Source organism: Botrytis deweyae (genome assembly GCF_014898535.1).
Source record: "Botrytis deweyae strain B1 chromosome Unknown BDEW_015, whole genome shotgun sequence".
NCBI lineage: Eukaryota > Fungi > Ascomycota > Leotiomycetes > Helotiales > Sclerotiniaceae > Botrytis > Botrytis deweyae.
In genome coordinates, this window is record NW_024066222.1 from 708,564 (window position 1) to 725,086 (window position 16,523).

Genomic DNA, 16,523 nt, shown 5'->3' on the forward strand with positions numbered 1-16,523 from the left:
TACATATATACTAGGTAGGTAGGTACCTACACCTCAAACACGCCACGGTACGAATAAATATATTACTCCAATATCTAGCTACCAAGCTAGTCTATGCACCGGATGACCGCCCAGTCCCAGATGCTTACACACACATGTATGTATATACAATGAATAAAGATAATAAAAAATGATCACTTCCCAAACACCCACGTGACGCCTTCACCCGAAAAATACCCTTCAAAAATACCCTACCCCCAGAATCTCCTGATTTATAACCGAGCCAATGAAACAGTATGATCAAATGTAGACCTATCACATCCATAACCCTGACCATAATCCGAGAATGCAGTTCAAGTGCTAAAAGACGAATGTGATGATAGATGGGTATCGACGCCCGAATGATCATGTGAAAGCCGAATACTCCGAACAATGCTAGTATTTACTCCTTGAAGGATACCTCTTTGTATGTACTTCATCAGTTAAGTGAGACTTCGTATAACAATACAATGCGAAACGTAAAGATAATCCGATCGACCTGCGTAATATGCTTTTAGACACGCCCTGGTATACGTCTTCCCTGTGGTAAAGGTAATTCGACTTCTTCATCACTACTCTCATCCATTTCATCCAACATCCTGTCCGTTATTCGTCTGCTTTGAAGGTTATTTCTCATGGTAGATTTCCTATGGCTTGCTGCTTGGTATCCATTGTCGCTTCCACCACTACTAACACTTTCTGCGAACTCCACTCTGCGTTGGTTCTGGGGTCCCATTTTAACCTTCTCATTTTGAGTCATCTGCCCGAACTCTGTTCGAAGAGGGCTTTGCCTGGGGCTTTTCTTCGCCACTTGTGGAGGAGTTATATTAGGTCCAATGGTTTGTGAATTCGATGGCGAACCCATGGATAACAACATTTCGATTGCATCTTGTTCTAGAGTCTCTCGTTTCTCTTGTTCTCTTGTTGGTCTGTGTTCAGAGGTTATGGTATGCTCAGAGCGACGATGAGCAGTCCCACTGGGAGTTTGAGGAGCAGAATTATTAAATGAATGATGCGAATTAGCGCTCGAGTGGCGTGGGATGGATGGAAGTTTTGAGAATTTGGAGTCTGATCTTCTGGAAGGAGGAGTTGGTCGTATATCAGCTGGAGGAGCGAGAGACTTAGATTGTGGTGACGAAGAGTTATATGAGTTGTGTCTATATGATTGGGCCCCGTTGGCGGTAGAATGGTCACGCCAAAATGATTCATAGGTGCGAGATAATGGTTCTGTTCGTGTATACAGGTCGAAATCGGCTGTAGGTCGTGGTCCAAATACATCCCTAGATCCTTGGCCCTGAATATTTGCTATAGCTGTTCTAGGAGAAGTGTGAAGGTTTCTGCGATTGTTGAGGGTTGAATTCGATGATGTTGGAGATCCAGCTTGTGATGCAATAGTTTCAACTTCATTGATTGATTTCGATTCCCATCCATTATTAACTTTAACCATTGCATAGGAAAGACGAGTTCTTAATTCGGAGGATAGCTGTCTACATTTAGTTCAAGTACCCTATTGCTCTAGAAACTCTCTACTAACCTCTCCAAATCTACTTGCGACCGAAGATGCATTGCTGACTGTGCTTGTATTTCTTGTATGGCTTCGAACGGATGATGGGCCTTTAGGACTGGGTGAAGTTGAATTAGACGCTTTCGATTTTACATGACCATCTGCGGTTCTCTTCTGACTCGCATTCAAAGTGATGTTGATTTTTGGCGGTGTTGTATGGGTATTACTTTCGAGTGGTAGTTGTGCGGCAGCCAATTGTGAGAGTTGTGAGAGTTGCGATAAAGGTCCTCCATCTTGATTGGTACTTTGCGAAGAGAATTCATCAGAAGCTGGTGGTGTAAATACGGCGTCCTGACCGTCTACTGTCGATTGAGAATTGTCGGATACGGGCGCGATGGCAATCGCGGGTTGTGTTGCGACGCTCTTCTCGGCGTGGTATCCTTCTTTGTCCCCTTGCGATATCAAATTCTGGAGGGTTTCTACTAATGCCGGTTCATGCGCACCAATGGTGGTGGCATTAATATCGTTGTTTGCCATCAGAGGGGAGGTGGAATGAAACGCGGGTTTCCGTCGCGTCAAGTGGGACTCGATCTTGTTAAATTACCCTGATGTAGAATCGCAATGTCGCGACGATGACTCGTAGATTGAATGATTCTGGTGTTTGCGGAAGATGGCAATAATGCAACGATAAATGTCGTGATAATTGTCAAAGTTAAGAATATAATGGAGGAGAGAGATCAATTAATTGATTATCGATATAACTATTGATGTTTAATATTATTAGGTTGGAGGGTTCGAGGGTTGATAATGATTGTGGCGGGTGATATCGAATGCTGGTTCGGTCTGTGTGTGGATTCTGGTTATGGGTGTGTGTGTGGAGAGAAATGAGGGTTGCGGCGCGCAATCGCGAAAAAAGATGGACAGACGCCTCGATTGTCCGCGTGTGTTTCGTCTTTTTGGCTTTTTCTGTCGAGATCCTTCTTCTTTGAATGACAGATGCAAATGTGGTTTGATTTGATCAATTATCTTATTTCATTCAGTGGGTAGCTAAACTGTGATGATCTCATATATTCGATATAAAGATGTGATTAAGAATTGAACTCGATTTTTAATATGTGTTAATTGCGATTGCCTTCTCGAAGTGGAAGTGGAAGTGGAAGTGGAAGGTCGGGAGAGTGGGAGTGTATGGAAGTATGGGAGTTATGGAAGCGTACTCGTGTGGATATGGATATGGATATGAATATGAATATGAATATGGATATTGTAAGAAAGGAGATCAAATGGAATCGAAGAAATGAGAAACAAGTCGTGTCCAACAAGTCCATCTACGGAGGAATAAGGAAGAGCACGACCTACCTAAGCTCCTAAGGTACTTACTAGTTGGTTGGAGACGTGAGTCAACCCCACCTCCAACAGAAATTCGCGTGATCACGGGTTCTTGAAAGGATTTGATTGACTGGCTAAGACTGGCAAGACTGGTGAACTATAACACGCCACATGCGCCGGTTGAAGAAACGGCTCAGAAAAAGCAAAGAGGAAATGAAAATAAGCCTCAACCCCACTATTGCATATAGAAGTGGGGGATGTGGAATGCAATATATATACATGGTGGGGGGACGGGAGAGGGAAGTTGTTCGTATTATGTATTTATTGTATGTGAATCATATTTTGCTGTTGTGTGAATAATAATTCGCTTCGTGGGTGCAAACTGGTTGATTAGTATGTAGTAGATAGGTACCTAGTAGTCAAAGTATTAGTTGACTAGTTGAAGTGATAGTAACAAAGTTCTGTTCAAGCACATCTTGATGTTGGGCAGATGCTCGAGTACGAACGGGTAGAGCATGTGCACGATTCACAAATTTGTTATTGTGTCTATCATTATTGAATAGGGGCTCAATTCGCTAATTATGTAAAAAGTCCATTAAATCTCCTGTGTAAAGTGGGATTTCGTAACCACCATAAATTCGGGTTGTAGAAATCGATCTGATATCAATGCGACGATATTAACCTATGACATCCCATAACATCATTGATATGCTATATTCCTAGACCGCCATGGACGGCCAGATGAGGTTGATATCCACTATTCGAAGGCTTGAGATTTGACCACAGCCAGATTGCTTACATCAAGATACATCAATTGACATTCTTGCAACAAGAAGGTATGTCGCTGATCCTGAGGCAGGTCTGTCACTGTACTTAACGTGCATACAGTTCGGCTTGTCGTGGCTCGAGGGTATAAGATGACAAGTCGCATCTTCCGATACGCACTCCCCTCGGTGTAGCCAGCACCGATCACAAGCTCTGGATGTATTCTTTGACATCAGCATGTGAAGCTGTATTGCCTTCTCAGTAAGCCCTTGATTACATGAGCTCATTGCTAGGAGCACCATCGTCGAATGAATTTGGTTAGGGTGAAGAGCCCTCGACATGAGACAACATGCCAGCTTTCACTTCTCTCCCAAAACTCCTCGCCCGGACGCGATATCCAGAAGACTATTAAGAAGCTGTCTGGTCGCTCGATATTGTCCATCATCGTTATGCTCGCCACTCGATGGCTGCGTGAATTTCAACCTCCCTTCGCCAAGTACAAACGAGCCACATGCAACCTTAACAATCTTCACCTTCTCATGCCCTAGATCCAGTGCCAGATGAGCTTTGACATAAGCTTTCAATGCAGCCATAAAGGGAGATTTGTCTTTCGTGATTTTGTTTCCTCGTGCAAGCATACGAGGTAAATCCTCCCTAGAAATATGTATTTCAATAGTTTTGAGAGCAGCCGATCCACCAGGTATATCGAAGCCAACAGAGATCTGGACTTCTTTAATAATCTTTTGTATACTGACTTGGCGCTCTTCGGCAGTTGCATCTGAGTTGATCGAGTTGGATGTGTATTGTTCGAATGATTCCATCAAATGTTTTCCTTCCAACTTCAGGGCGGACACCCTTGTGTCGAATATCCTGCAGATGTATTGGATGAATGTTTCTCTCAACGACAACGGCATTCGTGTCAAAATTAGTGGTAAGCGTAGAAATCCAGCTTGGTCGTGAGAATTATCCATGATCGAGTCGTCCATGTCGTCTTCAGAAGTGGCGCGTAATAAAATTGCGGAGTATTTCGCTTTCTCATAATTGACTTCAACCAGTATGCCGCGATTATTTATAGATTCGGACACAGACTCATCAAGAGCTTCACCTGTGGTATCTTCAACGGCCCATTCCGATTCTACCTTGAATACCCTCCACACCACTGTTTGCAGAGCTCCTACACGAGCCAGCGTATCATCTTCAGATCCTAATCCAACCCGAACTCCTCGTAAAACATCGCCTGCTAATACATCTCGAAATCGGCGCGCATGTACTTGTAGAGTCGAATTATTAAGAGGTTGGTCGCCAATGTAGAGTGGAGAAGCACGGTGTAAGGTAAATGTGGTGTTGTAGAGGGGATACTGAGAGCCAGGTTCGGGAGCCATTGGATTGAATTCAAGACCCCGCAATATTTCGGCGCGTTATGAGATTGTTTGACTGGTCCCAATGACTTCAAAAGTATGAGTGCTTAAAACAAAATCGCAGTAACTCAATCGACAATAATATCTCCAATTAGTATTGTTCTGCAAGAAAGATTGTAATTGTTTACTTGCACTTGATCCCAATGTTCTACTGACCCGGAAACGCGACGCGGAGATATTTTTGACAGGGGTAACCTTATTGCGTAACAGGATCGTTAGCGCGACTCCTTCAAAATCATGAATCTTCTGCACGTGAAAGAGTCTATGGACAACATCATTCGATTTGAGAATCCAAACCTCAGTGATAGGAAGTTTTTACGTTTATTTTCAATCAACTTGTAGATTTTTCCACTTCGATTCCGTTTACTGGTAAATCTCGACATCGAATTATGCATCAGTTTACGAGAAATCTACACGCCCCACCTGGGCAGTGATAGTCGACGTTCACCTGTTATTGCCCGATTTCAATATGATTTTCCTACCCTCTTACCATATCCAATCACTTTTCTATCTCAAATACTTTGCAAAGTTTTGTGCAGTACCGTGGCCCTAATTCTCTTCGGAAGTGTACAGAGTAGTTCCTGCACTATATTTGGATCCTGAAATCCGTCCGAGCAACCTTGGCAGTGCGAGCGGCATCATATTTATATAAGCACTCCAGAGAGAAGTTTCGGACGTAAGCCTTCAAGCAAGAAATTTCTATGGAGACATCACGTTCCACCAATGCGTTAGTGATTTTGATGAACTCGTTCAAGACATACAACTCTCCAAACTTAGAGATTGATAAGACTATCCTGCACGTTGGCCTGCAAAGATTGTTATCAATGTATCGATATCTTCTTTATCACATACAAATGATTCTGATTTGACTACTGGATCTCAGTGAGAGATCGAAGGATTCCAGATAGCGATAGCTAGAACTGGTCAATGTCAAGCCAAATTTGCTCTGAGCAGTGTCGGGTCCTTTCCGTCCAGTACTGGTAGATTATGATTTCACTTAGTGGAGATAACCCCCAGAGAACGTTGATCACGAATAAACATGGTTCAAGAGTTAGTATAAGAACAAGCAATATGTACGAACTCCAATTTCGATCATCATCAACACCAATCATGGCCCTACAAGCTCAGTCCACATGATTATGACTGCCAAACAGTAATTGATGCCAAGATATCATATTGCATTTCATACGGCAAAACTTGATATAAAATTCTGATCAAGTGGTAACTTGGCATCTTTTGAAGCATTGGATTTCTTGGGTGGTTTGATCTATTCATGCTTTCAAAATCACTTCCCCACTCGCACAGATCTTCAGCCCTTTTCTTCTAAAAGTCGTCGTTCTATTCATAGTCAGGGCTGTCCCGTCAAGGTTTAAAGCCTTTGTAATGCTAGCTTCAACTGTTGGAGAATTCTCCGCCAGCCTATTGTCGTGGGATGATTATCACGCTACGCAACAAATCCCGAGTCTGAGCGTATGTCGCACGTACGTTAGTACCTTTGAGCTAACCTCCAGCATGCACAACATCTTCAGATGAGATCGGTAAAAAGTTCCATTTGTTCAAGGCTGGATAGATGTGAAGCAGCCGCAGAGACCTTCCTGGGATAATCCTGTACTTCAATTTCATGATTCGGTCATTACAAGCTTTCTATGCAAGACACTTAAAAATGGGCCTTAAAACTATAATCGGTTCGTGGTACCTGATAGTAGTTTGTGGGTACAATCGAAAGGTTTCGATGATTCAAAACTGAGATATGGAATTTTTGGGCCATTACCGTCATGTAAAAAGGAACAAAGTTCCCCAGTCATCTTATGTCACAGATTCAGTACGGATTTTGATTGGACGAATTTACTTTAGTATTGTTTCAGATCCAGACCATTGCCCATGAAAAAGCTAGCTGGTAGTGGAAAATCGAAACGACTCGCGGATTATGCCCAAAATGGACATCTCCAACGGCAAATTTGTCTGAGCATAGTTTTTTGACGTCCCATAGTTGTTTTGGAAATTTCATTCAGTCTAATTTCCAGCTGATTGATTTCAGACGCATCTGAAGTTTTCTTGGAAGTTCTTGGCTACCTGTATATACACCGTCGATGGATCATTCACAACAGAGCAGTTGTTTAGTTTTCAATCCATTAAAGTTCTAATTGTTTTCATTCTTTAATCTACATTCACAATGAAGTTCTCTTATGTCCTTGTCGCACTCTCAGCCCTCACATTCTCTACTGCCTTACCCGTTATCCGACCTGGCTCCATCAATGGCTTGGTCGTTCGAGAGGGAAACTCTACTTTGTCATTATCCGGCAATTCCACAGCCTCTACGGCATCCTCAACATCTTCCGCTAGCGCAAAGCCAACCACAGCAATCGATCTAGAAGATATAAACGAGAATGTCGCCTCATCTAAAGCAACATCCGGCAGCAAAAAGGTCACAGCAGCACAAGTCAAGTTAGCTGTCTCTGGATTCGCTAGCGATGCCAATACCGTCTCAGCAGCCTTGAACAAACTTCCGAGCATGACGGATAAATCGGATATTTCAGCACTAGCCGGAAAAGCATTTGCTGCCGAATCAGATGAGGATTCTCAAAGATCAGTCCTCTTTGCCGCAGCAGGTAGTGCAGGTTCTTCAGCAAACAGCAAAATTGTCAAGAACACTCCTGCGGTTCTCAAGGGCTTGAAAGCTATGATGACAAACCCCTCAACGGCTTCGGTCAAATCTAATGTGGCTACCATTGAAAGTGCTCGGTAAGCATCATCCACTTTCATTCACATCTCGAATTATAAACTAACAATCCATAGAAACCCAAATATCCTCCCCAGCATCACACAACTCTCAAACGCAGCATTGAGCGCAATGAGTCTCTCTCAGACGGCGCAAAAGTTCCCCGCTACCGGAAACAATTAGGCTGGTCCTAGGTAGCTTTCCGTATATATCTATCCATCGAGCAGGTATCGGATTGTTTAAAGTTTAATTCGCTTCTCTTGTTAGCATAGGGTGGTGCTTTTATAGGATAATTTAAGCATTTATCTTGTCCTGTGTCTGGTTTCGTTTCATTTCGTTTCTTGTGTGCATATATATCCTCGGGTTCGGTTTTCGTGTGTAGATACCTAGTGTAACGGCGTTTGTCCTTGGGGCGGAAAGAGGGATACCATGGGAGTGGGAGTCTTGGGTTTGCAGAGAGGAAATCAAATAAAAAGTGTTTATAGCAAAGGATGAGAGGGGTTTTGTTGTAGGATTGTAACTTCGATATATAGATTTATACTGAGGAGATATAACACTGTTCAGAATGAATTCCGCTGAACAGTTCATTGTGAATGCTGAGTGCTAACCTCCCATACGCAGCTCGTACCCCATCAGTCTCATTGGAACGCGTGTGAAGTGAAATCTCAACTAAGGCATATTTTCAGTCTGCACATCATTTAGAATCCCATATGTATACTCTCTTTGAGAATAATTACAGATTACTCTCGAAAGAACGCAGTAGAGCCAATGATAGTTTAGCATCAAAACAACTACTGATAGACTGAATGATAGATCTTTGAAAGAGAAGGTAGTCCCAACCTTCCACAGACATAATCATAAGACTTGGGTTTTATGAAGTATTTGCATTAGGTGACGATAGTGGCAGTAGAGACAGAGAAAATTCGAAGCAGGAAAGATTTCGGTGTGAAAGGGGGAGTGAAGAAAATTATTGTGAGCATAAGTATTAAGAAAGTGGCTTAATGTGCGGGATGTACCTAAGTAAAGCAAAGGGTTGCAAGCGAAAGATGCGAGGAATGATGATGAGAATGATGGATTTGAACAGGGGCATGAATCGAAGGAACTCGGAGGTAGTTTATTTGGAAGTCTGAGGTTAAATTGGAAACTTTCGTGATGTGTGTAATATTGGGGAAAAAAACGCAGAGGGGTTTTCAAGCAGTGTGTATAACATCAACCCCCCCACCCGAGAGTAACAAGTAATAATCAAGAAGTAACCTTCAGATATTCTCCACACCCGAATTCGAAATGTCGAAATCAATTCCTGCGGTAGGTAATGAGATGTGAGATGTGGACAGTAGATATCAAATTCACCTACCTAGTTGACCGGCTCCTCCTGGTATCAACATCGAGCATCGAAACGCCGAGGAAAATTTCGCATATCTGACAAACGAATGCGCGAAAAAAGGACTGAGTCAACTATTTCTGAGCTGTTGATGCCGTTTCTATATTCAAAAGAAGAAATTGAAAGTGCAAATTTTGAGGAGATGTTCAAATTCTTAAACTCTACTCGTAGGTCCTCGGAATTTCGGAGGAATTTCCTGGATTACATATATGGATCGGAGGTTGGGAATTTCGGGTTGGATTATCATGCGGATTTTGCGGACGGGTGGAGATTCGTTTTGTGATTAAATGGTGTGGTGTTAGTGGAAATGGGGAAGAAGTTGAGGATGAATATGGAATTGTTCAAGAAGATGAGTCTTCGAACATATCTGCTCTTGAAGAAGAAACTGTAGCCCTTGTCACGAAGAGAATGGAGGAGGCACGAGAAGAATAATCTAGGACGTAGAGCACCAGTAGGAAATTCAAGATTCTCTGGAATGAAATAGATACTCTCGTAGACCCACTCAGCTGGAGTTCCAAGAACCTCTTCGTATATGTAACTAACATGTTTCCAGCAGATCCTCAACCCACTGTAGAAGAAGCAAAACAGGAAGAGAACTTCAAGCCTAGACTTTCCTTTTCTGTGAATTCTCCAACGATATCTCCATGTTATAAAACATTTTGAACTCGCATAATGGAAATGATCTACGGCAACGATGAAGTACGACTGCAACAGGACTACGCGGTGTCAATGCATCAGTTGATGTTCGACAGGATGTTATTGAGAAATTACATTTTTAGAATGGTGTGGGGTAGTATGTTTCATGATGTTTTTCAGATGTTGTTTCTGGTTTGTACCATGTGAGATCTGCATCACACAACGTGTTTTCGATGAGCTTGTTTTGTGGATATGGCTTGTTGCAGTACAATAGTTTGGAACAATCGAGATGAAGATGGCGGACAAGAACTGCCGTTTATTCTCTAGTGTATGTAGCTTCTATATATGTGTCTTGATAGCTTAGACCTTAACAGGTTTCAATATGATGTTATCTATTAGCCTGACTGGAGGTCCATCAGATAAACCGAGATCCTCTCCAACTTGTGGTGCTTCTACTGGCAACATCTTGATTGCGCCGCTCAAGATTGCGCCTTTTGTTTCGTCAACCTCCTCGATTTCTTCCATCGTCTCAGGATCAGCTAACGAGATATAATCCACCTCATATCTTACTCGCTCTTCGGGCTTCAATTGATACTGTTCCATTAATATCAACTTCGACAATTCCAATGCAGGCCCCAGAAGCTCATCTCGTGATCGATGTCCAAGATTGTATCCCTGCTCCGCAACTTTAAGCATTTTTGATAATGCTGTAGCTACATTTCTTCTCCTCTTTCCCAAATAAACATTCCGTGAACTCAATGCCAAGCCATCATGCTCTCTTTGGGTTTCTCCGATGACAACTTTGGTGTCGAAGCAGAAATCCTTAACCATCTTCTTTATAACAACAGTTTGCTGTACATCCTTCTGTCCAAAATAAACATTATCTGGCATAACAATATTGAACAGCTTCATGCAGACAGTAGCCACTCCTCTGAAAAATGTTGGCCGGCTTGCCCCCTCTAGTAGCTCTCCAACTGGTGTAATAGTGATGAAGCTTCCTTTCGCTTTAACCTCTTGACTTGGCGGTCCACTCGGGTACATCGTTTCTGTTGTAGGCGCAAATACAGCTGCGATCTTACCCATGTTCCCATTGTCGGCCAATTCCATATCAAGTCCCTTCAACATCTTGCAATCCTTTCCCCATGTCTTCGGATAGCTGTCAAGATCTTCGTGAACACCAAATTGGGTCGGATTAACATAGACGCTCACTATGACATTTGAGTTTTCTGCTGCAGCAAGGCGAATAAGTGATAGGTGACCCTCATGAAGAGCTCCCATGGTTGGCACGAGACCAACCATTCGATGATCGATTAATTGTTTACGGCGCCATTGGCGTAAAGCAGGTACATCTCGGAATATCTTGATAGAGGTACCCGGTATAGTTGGATTCGCGACTCGACGGAGAAGGGCAGAAGTTGTCGAGAATGCTCGTGGTGCGCCGTATACCTTGGCAGTCGAGCTGAGGAGGGGCAACATCGATTGGCGAATGGGGGACGACATCATCGTGAACAATTGGAGGTCTTGTACTCCAAACTGAGTCTCAATGTTAAGTTAAATGAGGAACTGATATCCACAACCCAATTAGGGTCCATATCGGTAAGAAATATAAATTTGAGTCATCCTGTTCTGTTATGTGCAGCGTAGAATGAAGCCCGAGATAATTTTTGATATTTGCTGGAGCTCGAATAACGCTTGACCAAGAATAGCTTAGACCTCCCGCGACTGGTGGGTGGGACTGAAGGATGGTGGTCCAAGCTCAACTTTTTTTCTGGAACGAAACTTCTGCATTTGCGCATTTTGTTTCTGGAACTTCAAAGCATTTCAGATCGAATTTTCAGCAAACTAGCAACAATGGCCGACGATGGAATGTTAATGAATTTTGAGATTGGGGATGTACCTATAGTTGCGAAACAAGCATTTAAAGGAGGGCGTTGGAAGGATCGATTGGCTGCGAAGAAAACTGCGCAGCACCGAGTTACTAAGAGCACGAATAAACCATCGACAAGAGAAATATTCTCTGAACCACAACATGACGCCAGCGCAGAAGAGTATATTGGGCGAGGAGCTTCATCAAGAGCACCAAAGCGACAACGAGTCGATGATAATTACAGCTCTTATGGTGGAAGAAATGAAAATACTGCAGCTTACGCTTCCGGAAAGCTTCCATCTGGAAGTATAAATGTTGGAGGAGGTAGGAAGACAACTTTTCAAGAAGAACCTAGAACAGCATTCGTCGCTGGCAAATTGCCTCCTGGAAGTATCAATATTGGTGGAAAGAAGGCTACCCAAATCGAGGACGAGGGTAGAGCTGCTTATGCTTCCGGAAAATTGCCTCCAGGAAGTATAAATTCTGGCGCAAAGAAGGCCATTTCATTCCAGGATGAATCGAGACCGGCTTATGTCTCCGGAAAGCTCCCACATGGTAGTATCGATGGTATGCGAAACCGCGAAATGGCTGCTGTCCACCGCGAAATTGCTGAGGGTGGGAGGAAACCAGGCCAGGTTGTCTCGTCTCTTTTCACATTCAATCCAACCTCGAAGAAAACTTTCGATGAGCCTGAAGAACAAGCAGAACCGGCAAAACCATCCAATGCGCCTCTGACAGAGGAAATGGCGACATTCACCAATCTAGGACTATCGAGGAGGCTTGCAGCCCATCTATCGACTAAACTCGATATGAAAGCTCCAACCGCCATCCAAAAAGCATCTGTACGGCAGCTAATATCAGACGACAGTGATGCCTTCATACAAGCAGAGACTGGATCTGGAAAAACCTTGGCATACCTACTACCTATAGTTGAGCGGATATTGGCATTGAGTGAGAATGGCGTACAGATACATCGAGATTCTGGACTTTTTGCGATTATTCTTTCACCCACAAGAGAACTGTGCAAACAAATCGCAGCTGTGCTGGAGAAAGTTTTACGTTGTGCGCCATGGATTGTTGGTACGACCGTTAACGGAGGAGAAAGTAAGCAATCAGAAAAGGCTAGACTTCGAAAGGGTGTCAATATTCTTGTCGCAACACCGGGACGATTGGCAGATCATCTCGATAATACAGAAGTGTTGAATGTAGCTACTGTAAGATGGTTAGTGTTGGATGAAGGAGATAGATTAATGGAGCTTGGATTCGAGGAAGAGATCAAAGGCATCGTTGAGAAAATAGGCAGAAGATCAGTCGCTAAAGCAAATTCGGACATGGGGTCACTTCCGAAGCGAAGAGTCACTATCTTGTGTTCTGCTACGATGAAGATGAACGTTCAGCGCTTGGGAGAAATCAGTTTGAAGGATGCTGTGCACATTCAAGCGGATCCTTCTGAACAAGAGAAACAAGACAAGGAAAATGGCATTGAAGTGCAAGATAAAGCATTCTCTGCCCCTACGCAATTGAAGCAGTCATATGCTATCGTTCCTGCGAAGCTCAGACTCGTTACTCTGACGGCTCTCTTGAAACGTGCTTTTGCACGAAAAGGGTCCGTGATGAAGGCAATTGTTTTCATCTCTTGTGCTGACTCTGTTGACTTTCACTTCTCGCTCTTCTCTCGTACTTCAGAAGCTTCAGCTGCGGTTGCGGACGAGGAGAAGGTCGATCTCCCCGCATTGCCAAAATCAGAATTGGTCAAAGAGACCATTGCGCATGGAACTACGATTTCGAATAATTCAAACCCTGTAATTTTGCACAAACTTCATGGATCTCTTGCACAAAACATCAGAACAGCGACACTCAAGGCATTTTCCGAATCCACGGACCCTTGTGTTATGATATGTACTGATGTTGCATCTCGGGGTCTCGATCTTCCAAATGTTGACTTTGTCATCGAGTATGATCCACCTTTCAGCGCGGGAGATCATCTGCATCGTGTTGGTCGAACAGCTAGAGCTGGTCGTGAAGGTCGTGCTTTGATTTTCCTTATGCCTGGCGTCGAGGAGGAATATGTTTCTATCTTAGCATCTGGATACCGTGAGGGAAAGAAAGCCCTGACACGTCACACTGCTGAGGATTTGATACAAAAGGGTTTCGGCGGTATAGGTCGCGAATGGGAAGAGAGAGCTACAAATTTCCAACTTGAAGTTGAACGATGGAGTTTAGACTCGCCAAAATATCTTGAGATGGCACGCCGTGGATACCAGAGTCATATCAGGGCTTATGCCACTCATGTCGCAAATGAGAGACATATATTCAATATGCAAGAATTGCACTTAGGTCATTTGGCCAAAGCATTCGCCTTACGAGACAAACCTGGAAGCATAAAGGTACCCGGATTAAGACCAGCGAAGATGACCAAAGCAGATAGAAGTGTCGCGGCTAGGAAGGCGAAGAGGGGCGAGAAAGAAGAAGACAAAGCACCCGAGGGAGAAAGAGTGCGGAAACAAAAGAAGATGGAGTTGGACTTACCTACTGTGGATGGTAATGAAGCTGCCGCGAGGATGAAGAGGAAGATGAAGGAGCATATGGCTGCTGCGAGCGAGTTTAATATTGGTTGAGTGACTATTCGCTCTACTTGAGTATACGCAAGAATACAAAGGCACTATACACACAAAATTAATTCAATTATATCCAGAACACTGATTTTTCACCACATTCTTTGCCTCCCGAGGTCTCTATAAACATGCCTAGCAGAAGATCCCTGTAATTACCTTGCCAGCCACGTGTACAAAACTTTGGCGACATCCTAATTGATAAGCCATCGCACAAAGCTCTAGTTCTCAGTTTTGGTGATGTAGCCAGCATTGATAACAAGTTGCAGAAGCTTAGGACTACCAGGCAATTTGCTAAATAACGTTGATTTTATCATATGAGGACGCCACAGCCTTTATTGATGGAAGTTCCATTCCTTTGCGAGTTCTGTCGAAAATTGAATATCTATAACACTATCACACGTAAAGTATGCGACGTGTTTGACGCAGCTACTAGTGGATGCGTTCTTTGCGACATCGTACTCAAGGGAGGCCTGGACCCTCAGGCCCAGTTCATTGAAATGTTTGTTCCAGTTTCGGGTCAGATAATAGTGTGGCAACCATTTCATGAAGCATTTCAGCTGAGCATTTACACTACAGAAGGTTAGACTATGCTACAGGTCTCATCAGATGAAGATATCAAAGCTAATTAACTTCTGTCAAGATGACCGACTCGCCAAGCGTGTACCCTTCAGACCACTATCGTCAGATGTTTCATCAAAAGAAAGCTTCGACATTATATGCACATGGTTACAGCAATGTCTCTCGAAGCACGAGAAATGCCAGAATCGAGACGAGATTAACCAAAAACTGCCAACCAGGGTTATAGATGTACAGCACGAAGGTCAGGATCCGTTTTTGGTAGAAACAAATCAAAGAAATGGCAACTGGGTTGCATTGAGCTATTGTTGGGGCTCTTCACCTACAGCAGTAACAACGAGGCAAAATCTTCAACAGCATTGCAATAAGATACCTATTTCCAGCCTTCCTCAAACCATGAAAGATGCTATTGTTGTTGCTCGTCGGTTAGGTTATCGATATCTTTGGATTGATTCTTTGTGTATTATACAAGATTCACCAGAAGATTGGGCCGTTGAGTCACTTAAAATGGCAGATGTTTATGGAGGCGCCTCTTTGACAATTGCAGCAGGAGCAGGCATAGATACTGCGTCCGGGATTTTTGACAGTACTAATGTTTTCCGCCAACAGCAATGTGGAAAGTTTAATTTCTCGATCGAAGGCTATGATCCTCATCATCCTGAAGCACGTGGGAGGCTGTATGTAATGAATTCCATGGATTTGAATCCATATACACTTGCAGGTTGTCTCAGCAAACGTGCTTGGACTTTGCAGGAAAACTTAATGTCTCGGCGCTTGATTACTTTCGGAAAAGAGCAATTGTACTGGAGATGCATCACACAAGGCTTCATAGAGGCATCTCCCACTCGAGAAATCACCCTAAGGAACCACAGGAGAGGTACGTCACGCGGCAACCACACTGATTTTATACGCCGAAATATGAATGAAAACAAGACGACATTGCGTTCGTGGTACGATATCGTGAATGATTATATTCATCGTCACATAACTATGCCAAAAGATGTACTAATTGGTATCTCGGCTATTGCCAAGGTGATGGCCGAAGAGATGAGACAGTCTCCTACTGCGTACAAGGCAGGTCTTTGGGAACATGACTTCCATAAAGGTCTCCTTTGGCGAAGGTCACACCACAGTCGTCTGCCACTCATACGGCATACTAAATACATCGCGCCATCTTGGAGTTGGGCTTCAGTCAGTGCCAGCCACATGTCACTTCCTCATATCTATCGTGACGAAAAACGTGTTGATAATTCACCTTGTTCGTTTGATGACGAAAAATATGATGATAATCCACCTCCTTCAGATGCTGAAATCACTGAAATCAACATTAAGAACGAGAATGAAGATCATTTCGGGATGGTGCAAGGGGGTTATGTTAAGCTCTCAGCGACAACTTTAGAAATATGCCGTCATGAAATCCCATCAATCTTTCTGGATTGCCCTGAGAATGCGAAAGATGAAATAAGTAAGTTGTACAATCAAGTGCATGGAGAATCCATCTTCGAAGCCAATTTGATTGCATATGGATGCAAGGATTCCCACCCAAAGGCTCTGCTGATCAGCATTTCAATTTTTCCTGAGAATACCATGAATGCTTTGATTCTTCAGAGTACTGAAAGTCTTGACGTATATCAACGGATTGGGTGCCTGTCATTAGTAGCCTTCAGAGGCAATTTCCGGCATCCAGATTGGACAACA

The 16,523-nt window shown here is 43.4% G+C and overlaps 7 protein-coding genes across 7 annotated transcripts; 4 read left to right on the forward strand and 3 right to left on the reverse strand.

Annotated features, from left to right (window-relative positions):
• Nucleotides 1-532: 532 nt before the first annotated feature.
• On the reverse strand, nt 533-2,059 carry EAE98_006911 (uncharacterized protein; the record flags this gene model as incomplete). Its single annotated transcript, XM_038954534.1, has 2 exons — nt 533-1,501; nt 1,553-2,059. The coding sequence occupies 2 exons, from the start codon at nt 2,057-2,059 to the stop codon at nt 533-535; spliced, it is 1,476 nt and encodes a 491-aa protein (XP_038809214.1).
• Nucleotides 2,060-3,972: 1,913 nt separating this feature from the next.
• On the reverse strand, nt 3,973-4,995 carry EAE98_006912 (uncharacterized protein; the record flags this gene model as incomplete). Its single annotated transcript, XM_038954535.1, has 1 exon — nt 3,973-4,995. One exon carries the CDS (start codon nt 4,993-4,995, stop codon nt 3,973-3,975), a length of 1,023 nt encoding a protein of 340 aa, XP_038809215.1.
• Nucleotides 4,996-7,204: 2,209 nt separating this feature from the next.
• On the forward strand, nt 7,205-8,123 carry EAE98_006913 (uncharacterized protein; the record flags this gene model as incomplete). The annotated part of the gene is made up of 2 exons (XM_038954536.1): nt 7,205-7,773; nt 7,828-8,123. 2 exons carry the CDS (start codon nt 7,205-7,207, stop codon nt 7,931-7,933), a joined length of 675 nt encoding a protein of 224 aa, XP_038809216.1. The 3' UTR covers nt 7,934-8,123.
• Nucleotides 8,124-9,034: 911 nt separating this feature from the next.
• EAE98_006914 (uncharacterized protein) lies at nt 9,035-9,563 on the forward strand (the record flags this gene model as incomplete). Its single annotated transcript, XM_038954537.1, has 3 exons — nt 9,035-9,055; nt 9,109-9,410; nt 9,434-9,563. The coding sequence occupies 3 exons, from the start codon at nt 9,035-9,037 to the stop codon at nt 9,561-9,563; spliced, it is 453 nt and encodes a 150-aa protein (XP_038809217.1).
• Nucleotides 9,564-10,127: 564 nt separating this feature from the next.
• On the reverse strand, nt 10,128-11,243 carry EAE98_006915 (uncharacterized protein; the record flags this gene model as incomplete). The annotated part of the gene is made up of 1 exon (XM_038954538.1): nt 10,128-11,243. One exon carries the CDS (start codon nt 11,241-11,243, stop codon nt 10,128-10,130), a length of 1,116 nt encoding a protein of 371 aa, XP_038809218.1.
• A 375-nt stretch (nt 11,244-11,618) lies between these two features.
• On the forward strand, nt 11,619-14,252 carry EAE98_006916 (uncharacterized protein; the record flags this gene model as incomplete). The annotated part of the gene is made up of 1 exon (XM_038954539.1): nt 11,619-14,252. The coding sequence occupies one exon, from the start codon at nt 11,619-11,621 to the stop codon at nt 14,250-14,252; it is 2,634 nt and encodes an 877-aa protein (XP_038809219.1).
• A 494-nt stretch (nt 14,253-14,746) lies between these two features.
• Nucleotides 14,747-16,405, forward strand: EAE98_006917 (uncharacterized protein; the record flags this gene model as incomplete). Its single annotated transcript, XM_038954540.1, has 3 exons — nt 14,747-14,828; nt 14,890-16,290; nt 16,359-16,405. 3 exons carry the CDS (start codon nt 14,747-14,749, stop codon nt 16,403-16,405), a joined length of 1,530 nt encoding a protein of 509 aa, XP_038809220.1.
• Between the last annotated feature and the right edge of the window lie 118 nt (nt 16,406-16,523).